The sequence below is a fragment of the Echinops telfairi genome, unplaced genomic scaffold (assembly GCF_000313985.2).
Source record: "Echinops telfairi isolate 266 unplaced genomic scaffold, ASM31398v2 ScPeMD7_44;HRSCAF=162, whole genome shotgun sequence".
NCBI classification, from domain to species: Eukaryota; Metazoa; Chordata; class Mammalia; order Afrosoricida; family Tenrecidae; genus Echinops; species Echinops telfairi.
In genome coordinates this window covers 1,805,776-1,815,403 of record NW_022103942.1, presented here as the reverse complement: position 1 = coordinate 1,815,403, position 9,628 = coordinate 1,805,776, and the positions used below count along the sequence as shown (strand labels likewise).

The 9,628-nt window shown below is 42.0% G+C and overlaps 1 protein-coding gene across 1 annotated transcript in view; it reads left to right on the top strand.

Moving 5' to 3' along the window:
- Positions 1 to 9,628, top strand: part of DRP2 (dystrophin related protein 2) — a 62,710-nt gene that overhangs the window by 26,680 nt on the left and 26,402 nt on the right. Inside the window, exons 6-9 of the mRNA XM_045290595.1 lie at positions 2,127 to 2,247; positions 6,715 to 6,983; positions 7,320 to 7,466; positions 8,593 to 8,671. Coding sequence (XP_045146530.1) covers positions 2,127 to 2,247; positions 6,715 to 6,983; positions 7,320 to 7,466; positions 8,593 to 8,671 — 616 coding nt within the window. The remainder of the gene's footprint in view (positions 1 to 2,126; positions 2,248 to 6,714; positions 6,984 to 7,319; positions 7,467 to 8,592; positions 8,672 to 9,628) is intronic.

Below are 9,628 nucleotides of genomic sequence, written 5' to 3'. Positions count from 1 at the left end.
ATAAATTATCAAGGGTTTGTGAGGGAGGGGGTGGGGAGGGAGGGGAAAAATGAGGAGCTGATACCAAGGGCTCAAATAGAAAGAATAATGCTTGGAGAATGATGATGGCAACAACTGTACAAATGTGCTTGACACAATGGATATATTGTGATGAGTTATACGAGCCCCCAATAAAATGATTTTAAAAAGAAAAAAAAGTTCATGGAAACATGCGATTAAAAGATAATGGAATTTTCCCATGAAGTTTTGAAACCTCCTCACATAAGTGGATTCCAGATGTATTAAAATGTACAGATATGTATGTCTATACATAGTAAAAACATACCTAGGAAATATATCAAAAGGTTAGCAATGGTTCACCCTAGATTGCTTATCATTTTCTTCTTCATATTTTTATTAAATTCTTAACATTTTCCTGATACCCGTTGCCGTTATAATCAGGAAATAACCATAAACATGTAAGTGAATGCAGAATTGAGTACAGTACAACAGGAAAATAGACAAGCATACCACAACTGTCATACAGACAGTATGTTGGAAGAAAAATGAACCTGATACAAAAAGAGCACAGTAAGATTCCATTTATGTAAAGTTCAAAAATAGGCAGCACTCATCAGGGGTGTTATAGGTCAGAATAGGGGTTACGTTTAGGGGTAAGAAGTCTCTACATATGGTTACCATGCTCATATGCGAACTGAAAAGTTGGCAGTTCCAGTCTACCTTGAAGTACCTTGGAAGAAACGCCTAGAAATATACTACCCCCCCCCCCAATTTATGAAAACCCGTATGGAGCACAATTCTATTCTGACATAGAGTCACCGTAAAATGGAATCTAAATGGAGACAGTTTTTTTTTTTAATTTATTTTTAATATTTTGCAGGGAAGGGAGGTAAGTGTGGGATAGCAATCCCTGACTGGCTCTATTAATAATCCCCTCAGAAGTGCCTTGGGGGAAAAGCCTGTTGATCGGCTTCTGGAAAACCCTATCTGTTGAAAGCCATGTGCAGCGCTGTGCTACTGACAGACACAAAGCGGGTGCTATAAGTTGAGATCAACTCAACCGCAACTGGTTTGAGGCTTTATTTGTTTGTTTGCTTGGTTTCTGATAGTTGTTTAAGGATCGGCAGTGACTAGAAGAGAGTATGGACGAATCTTCTGGGATACAGGTAGAATTCTATTTCTTGAGTGAAGTACTGGTTAAACAGGTAGAATCATTTTATGAAAACCTATTAAGATGTATACTTATGATTTGTATACCTCAAAAAAGTTTTTTAAAATGGCATGACACTACTTGATATGATTCAACTATGGAATGGTAGGATGTCTCGGTTAGCTCCTAATTAAATGGTTTGGAAATCTTTTTTTTTATATCTATCTTGCCCATCCTACTTTCCATTCTCTAACCTCTGTCTAGGTGACTTTCTGACCCCTGTAGAGATCCAAGGTTTTCAGACCAAGATCCCCATACTTCTCTCTACCCTGTGGCGTAAAACAACAACAATGAATTAAACAAAAAAGACCAACCAGCTGCTGTTGAATCAATTCCAACATATACCACCATGTGTTACAGAGAAATAACATAGCTCCATCGAGTGCTCATGACTGTGACCTTTCAGAAGTACATTGGCAGGTCTTACCTCTGATAAACTTCTTAGTGGGTTTGAACCACTAACCTCTTGATTAGTCTTGTGCTTAGCCTTTAGCACCACCCTTGGACTTCTGTTGTGGTGTAGACAGCCCCATTTCATACTGAATCCTTCCAGTGTCAGAAAGTGATTCCCTTGCTTAGAGGGACGACGAGAGCCCTAATGGTAGTTAAGTGCTTACCTGCCAACCAAAAGGTCATTGGTTCAACTCTACTAGCCATTCCATGGGAGGAAAATGTGGTAGTCTGCTTCCAGAAAAGAAAAAAAAGACAGCCTTAGAAACTCTATGGGGAAGTTCTACTCTATCCTATAGAGTTGCTATGAGTTGAAATTGCCTTAGTGACAATGGGCTTTAGGAACGATGACAGTACCAAAGAATCAAGTTGCACTGACAAGAAGACAAGTAGTCAAATTCCGCACAGAATTCAGAGTGACTGTAAGACTTTCCTTTTCTGTTGGCCATGTTGCTAACCTTCACAGGCCTTTATGGAAGAAGTTAAGTCTCGAGGTCCCTATATCTACTCTGTGCTAGAGTCAGCTCAAGCCTTCCTGTCCCAGCATCCTTTTGAAGAATTAGAGGAGCCTCGTTCTGAGCGTAAAGGTGAGTAGTCTTCTCTCTTCCTCTATCTTGATCTATATATCACTAAATACCTTCCTACCTTTATCAAACTCATGCTCTCAGCTGTTACCAAGGAGGTTCGTTTTCTCCTAAAAGTCCCAAGGGAGGAGCAAAATTCCTACTACAAGAAAAAGCGAAGAAAACAGAATCTAGAGTGGGGTGACCAGCATGTGGCCCAAAGCTGTATGTGACTCTCAGGATAGTCCATTGTAGCCTTTTAAGCATATATGAGAAAGAGAAAAATTGGCTCAAATGTAATTAACTGAGTCAATGAATAAAAGGATTAGTATTGTCCTGAAAGAGACATATTACTTTATTCCAACATGGAAGGACACATATTAAGGCTCTAATCAACCAGCAAATACACCCTTGCATTATTTGATGTGGTTTCTCTAGTCAGTCTTGTCAATTCCCACCAAATGCCTGGTGGGCAGGATGGGTGGGGGGGCATGAAAATAGGATAATAGGGCTCTAAGGGAATGGATTGTCATTCCACTGAGTATAAAGTATAAAGTAAGCCATCTCAGAAGCAGAAATGGGAAATCTCACAACCATCAAGAAAGAAGAGCTATACATAAAGCGTATCTGAGATCCCTTTATGGAGAGGTGGAGACAGCAGATCAACAGCACCAAAAAACTATGAGGCAGAATGAGAGGTTTCCTGGCTCACAGAATGAGTAGAGCTGATTGCCTTCAGGCAGGAGGCTGTTTTGCAGAGTGGTATGCCCTTTGGTCACTTATCAGTGCTAAAAGAGCTTTATAACACTTGCTTGAGTAGGGCAGAGGCCAAGGGGGCATATGTCTGAGGCCAAAGACAAGAGAGAGATCTGACTGTGGGCATTGATAAAAAGAGGCACTGCAGACCAAAGAATGGTATGCTTAACATTTGTGATGCTGACATATTAGCTATTCTAATAAACCCCGTTACTCTGCGTGAGTATTATATAGTCTGTGAGTTTTGCATGGCCATTGCAACCGATTACTGAACCCACCAGAGAAGGAAAGTGGCATGGGAGAGATGGTTGGTGTCAGAATAGGGTAGCTAAAGTGGGAGGGTGAAGGAATGTCTGACCTCTGCCTCAGAGGCACCATTCCTAGGCAGACGTGCACTTGGATTCTCTTTCCCCCTGGTGAAGTCGGAGGAAGTCAGACATGGCCTCCATGCCATTTCTGCATTCTGAAAAAAAAACCTGTTTTGCAAGATTATTTTTTCCTGGTTAATACAGACTTAAAACATTTCCTTTTATCTCCACATGTACAGTTTAGTGATGTTAAGTATGTTCATTATGTTGTTCAACCATCACCATTAACTCCTCCCAATGTTTTCTATCACTTTTAACAGAGGCTCAGTGTCACCTAAGGGTTGTGTAAAAGATCTTTTTTAAAGTCTAAAAAGTTAAATAATAATATTTGAGAGAAAAATTAACTGTGGCTCTTGGACATTGACCCTAGTGGCTTCTGGTCCCTTCCCTCTGTAGACTAGGCCTCTCTAGGTGTCCATTCAAATAAACCATCAGGGTAGAATTCCTAGGGATTAGGTCTGAGTGTTGGCCCAGCAAGCCCTCCTCCCCAGAAAAGGCCTTTACTTTTCAGAGAGAGGCTATGTCTAGGGTCTGGAAGGACCCTTCATTAGCAAAGCCTTTTGTTGATGCTGTTTACCCTCTTACTTCTAGTCCCTCCATAGGAGAGCTAGTGTTGAATTTGCTGTTCCTGAAATAGGTTAAGCTCAAGAGACAGCAAGGACAAATTAAGTTAGCCGGGGAATTTGATTCTGCTTCTGAGTGGAGGTCTAAAGGGCTGGGGGTGGGAGGTTGATATTAGAAGACCAGAAGGGAGAAAATGGGCATGTTAAACTAACCTCTTCTGGGCTGGGCCTTCATAAAATATCTCCCTCCTTTGGATTGACCTCGGAAGCAGCCACTAATGCAAATCACACCCCAGCGTCATGTGAATATGACCTTCAGTGATTTGTCTCTCTATACCCCTTACAAATTTGACTCACTATTTGCCTTGCCTACTGGGCTTTCTACTCCTGTAATCAGTTCCAGTCTTGGAAACCTACAGGGGGTGGGTCGCTCTGAGTCAGCATTAACTCCATGGCAGTGAGTTTGGGTTTGGTTTGGTATTGGCATAGTGGATATGCATTGGACTCTGATCCCCAAGGTCCTGCAGTTCAAAGCCACCAGGTGTTCCATGGGAGAAAGAGGGTTTTCTTCTCCCATAAAGAGTTACAGAGTCAGAAACTCACCGGGCCAGTTCTACCCTGTTTATAGGGACCCCTGTGTGTTGGCATAGACTTGATGGCAGTGAGTTTAGGTTTTTTGTTTGTTTGTTTTGTTTTTTAAGAATATGGAAAAAAATCCTCATAATATAGTAAGTGGAAAGTACATATATGACTGAATGTGGTAGCTTGCCTGTGGTAGTGGATATATGAATTTACACATGTGATAAAATTGCATAGGGCTAAGTACACACATACACAATTGGCTACAACTGAAAGTCAGATGCTTGGATCCACAATCAATACCTGTGGAAGCAGCAGTCAAGAAATTAAATAAGATATTGCAGTAGGCAAATCTGCTACATACGACTTCTTCGAAATGTTACAGAGCAACTTTGGTGAGTAGCAACTGGGGGTTAAAAGCTCGTGGGCAGCCAACTAAGGTATCACTATTGGCCTCTCCCTGTCTGGAGCAAAGAAGAGTGGAGAAAATGAAAGGCCAAACCAACAATCAGCTTTCATGACCCTAAATCAGAAGAAGTAAATGGTGCCTGAACACACTGGCGACCTCCCTGAAAGGGATAATAGTAGATAGTCCTGAATAAGAGTGAGAGAAAAAAGTGGAATAAAATTCAAAATCATAAAAAATGACCAAGAGACTTTGGTCATTCCTCGCCCTTAAGTCTGGAACTGAACCCCACCCACATTCCTGCCACTTGGGCTCAATTTTCAGGCAAACACTAGGTCTAGAATGGGAATAATAGTAATTGGAAAGTCTGTACACCTTAGAATAATCAACCATTTTATTTTTAAAATTAAAAAATTAATAGCTTTCTTGGCGTGTAGTTCACATATCATACATTTTAGTAGTTCAGCCATATTAAGAAGAGTTATGCAATCATCCCTACAATAAATGTTAGACCATTTTCTTCTTTCTTGTACTTACTGTTGTTAGCTCCCCACTTCTCCCCAACTTCCCCTACCATACCCCCAAGAAACCACTAATCCAGTTACTGTCTAGATAGATTTACCTATCCTGGATTTCATAAACAGAAAAAGTTTACAAAACACAACAACAAAACTAGCAACAGTAACAAAGTAAAACATATTTAATTGTATGATATGTGGATGAAGTGCTGATGAAACTGTTAAACAAAAACAAAACCAAAGGAAAATGTCAATCACAAAGAAAGTACACCAAAACATGAAAAAATAATAACATATAAATTATCAAGGGTTCATGAGGGAAGGAGGGACGGGGAGGGAGGGGGAAAAACGAGGAGCTGATACCAAGGGCTCAAGTAGAAACAAAATGCTTTGAAAATGATGATGGCAACATATGTACAAATGTGCTTGACCCAATGGATGTATGTATGGATTGTGATAAGAGTTGTATGAGCTCCCAATAAAATGATTTTTTTTAAAAAGCAAGCACAAAATATTAAAAAGTGGACCAAATTTAAAATGGGCCAAAGGGTAGAACAAATGATAAGGTGTTAAATTTTAACCTAACCGCATCCGCAATCATCCACTTTCTAATGCATTCTGCATGCTAGATAGCAAGTCTATTGGCACCTCTGGTCTATGGTAAGAGGGGATTGGCCAGAGGCTTAATCCACATGTATTTCCCCTTCACTTTTTTTTTAATGGAAACAACTTTCAGTGGGTCAAAAGGGAGATCAAACGATAAGTTATTACATTTTAACCTAGCTACATCTGCCATAATTGACTTTACAACATTCCTTGTCTAATAAAAAGGCTGTTCATATCCCTCCAATGTTCAGAGGGAAGTCACTGGAGGCTTAATCTGTGTGTAGACCCTGCAAGTGTATTTTGGACTTCACTGACATCCATAGCCTTCTTCACACTTATTTTAGATTCAAAGGGCAGCATTTACCCAAGGATAGTTTTTTTAGTGTTCTAAAACAAGGAGGAACAGAAAGAGGAAACTTAAGAAAAAGTGGGGTGTGGGATAGTACTTTGCGGGGATTGCCAACAAGAACACGAAACAAAATATGTATGAATTATTGAATGGATACTGATCATCTGCTCTGTAAACCTTCACCTAATTCAAAATAAAGAGCTTAAAAATTAATCCAAAGTTAAATAGATTGTGTATGTGTATCTGGTTATATATACCAGCACAAGTATGCATGTACGCATACGTACCTGCCCATACATTTTATGAAGGGTTGTCTTAGTCTTTTCCTTCCTGTCTTCCCTTGAAGATACTTCCCCCAGAAAACAGATTCAGAATCTTAGCCGCTTTGTGTGGAAGCAGGCAACCGTGGCCAGTGAACTGTGGGAGAAGCTGACAGCACGCTGTGTGGACCAGCACCGTCACATTGAGCGTACCCTAGAACAGCTCATGGAGATCCAGGGGGCAATGGAAGAATTAAGCACTACTCTGACCCAGGCCGAGGGAGTCCGAGCTACGTGGGAGCCCATTGGGGATCTCTTCATCGATTCACTCCCAGAGCATATCCAGGCTATTAAGGTATGTGGGTCCTCCTCACCTGAAACCCTTCCCAGACCCTGGCAATGTTCCTGCTGTTGAGACTCCATTTTCAGCCTGTTCTACAAACTTAGTTTGTGCTGCTGACTTTGGGAGCTGGTTTGCCTGGAGTCTCCTTGATCCTTTTGTCTCTTCTTTCTCTGGCATTTTCCCAGAGGAGAGGAGAAGGGGCAATACAGTGGCCACCTAGATTGGCAAGCACCTAGGTTGTGTGGAAACAAAACCTCTGGGTAAGGAGGGAGGAGTTCAAGGGAATGACTAATGATGGCTCCGCCTCCCCACTCTGTTTGCTTTGTGATGAGACTTCCGTTTCTACAGCTCTTCAAAGAAGAATTCTCCCCCATGAAAGATGGAGTAAAGTTGGTTAATGATTTGGCCCATCAGCTTGCTATTTCTGATGTACACTTGTCACTGGAGAATTCCCGGACTCTGGAGCAGATCAACATCCGGTGGAAACAGCTACAGGTAGAAGAGCAGCCTGGAGGGAGCAATGAGGACGAGCTTTAATCGAACTAGGCTGAGCAGCAGTTCTCAACCTGTGGGTCATGACCCCTTTGGGGGTTGAATGATCCTTTCACTGGGGTCATCCGATTCATAGCAGTAGCAAAATTACAGTTATGAAGAAGCAATGAAAATAATTTTATGGTTGGGGGGGCACCACAACATGAGGAACCGTACTAAAGGGTGGCGGCATTAGGAAAGCTGAGAACCACTGGCTTAGAGGAAAGCTGTTTCAGGTCCAAAGCAAAGAAAGGGTAGTAGAGAACTTAGAATAGAGCAACGAGATTCTCTGCAGGCCTGAAGCAACGAGAGAAGTGTCTGGTTTTGGGTACTCAGGGTCAAAGAGAAAATGAATTTTGACTATGGTCAAAATGAAGGCTATTCTTCCAGGAGAGGCAACCTTTTGGAGACAGCAACTGGACTGATGGTTCCTGGGGGGCAGGGGAGGGGAAGAAAGGGAGGCGGGGGAGGGGGAGCCAATAATGATGGGTACGAGAGAATAGTAAATGTTCTAAAACTGGAAGAAAAAAAAAAAGAAGGATATTCTTCTCTGACCCTTGGAGAGAGGGGTTAGATGGTAGTTTGAAGAGCTGGAATTTGAGGAAAGCCTCTATAGAGGGGAGTTCATAGAGCCCTGGTGGTATAAATGTCACTAATTTAAACCCATTAGTGACTCCATAGGGAAAAAAAAGATGAATCTATCTGTTCCCATAAGGATTTACAGTCTTGGAAACTATATGGAGCAGTTCTATTCTGTTCAATAGGATCACTGAGTGGGAATAGACTTCACCGCAGTGGGCATATGAGGGAGTTCATGACTATAGTCCTCGGAAACCCAGTGCCATCAAATTAATTCTGACTCATAGCGACCCCATGTGGGGTTTTCAAGGCTTTTTACATCTTTACTGGAGCACATAAACCCATCTTTTCCCCACACAGCAGCTGGTGGGTTTGAACCACTGACCTTGAGGTTCGCTGTCCACCACTTATCAAACAGCACCATCAGGGCACCTTATGAACTCCAAAGGTGCCTAAAAATCCCATGCTAAATATGTGGACCGAATTCCTTTCTTACATGTTCTTTCCATAGGCATCAGTTACTGAGAGACTGAAGCAGCTGCAGGATGCCCACCGGGACTTTGGGCCAGGATCACAGCACTTCCTCTCCTGTACGTGAGCCAAACTGGACTTTTCTTACAGAACCTTAATTATCTTCCAAGTAGCTTACTGTTATGCCTTGGGGCCCTGGTGGGAGCTTCGTATACCTTGCCTTCCAAGAAGCTGGGAGGATAGAGCAGTGTAGTACAATGATTAAAAGAACAGGCTTTCAAGTCAGATAGACTGAGGTCTGAGTCATAGCTCCGCAGCATCCAAGCTGAACAAACTTGTAAATGTCATTTACCTTTTCTGGACCTTAGATTTCCCTGCTAGAAAAATGAAGCAAACACAGTTTCTAGGTCATGTTGTTGCGGTTGTTGTGTGGTGCCATTGAGTGGGTTCTGACTCACAACGACCCTATGTCCAACAGAACAAAATCACTGCCTGGTCCTGGGCCATCCTCCCAGGCGGCGTTAGGTGAGAGCTCCTTGTGTTGGTCCATCTCGTGGAGAACCTTCCTCTCTTTTGCTGCCCTTCTACTTTACCAAGCATGATGGCCTTCTCCAGGGACTGATCCCTCCGGACAACATGTCCACAGCACGTGAGACAGAGTCTCACCATTTTGGTTTCTGAAGAGCATTCTGGCTGGACTTCTTCCAGGACAGATTTGTCCATTTTTCTGGTAGTCCCCGATGTAATCGATATGCTTTGCCAATACAATTATTCAAAGGCATCCACTTTCGTTGATTTAGCACATAGTATTATTGGATTAAATGACTTTATTCATCAAAATATTTATTGAGAACCTCTACTCTGTCCTATAGGGTTGCTCTGAGTCAAAGCCAACTCAATAGCACTAGTGTAGATTATGGGCCAGGTCATGTGCTAGGCACTGAGGATCGCATCAGCCAACTCAACAAACAGCAATCCTCAGAGTTGTAGCGCTTATATGCTAATGAGAGAAGTCAAGCATGCAATGATTTCTTTTTATGCATATGTGTTTATATAGAGACACACACATGCAAGCT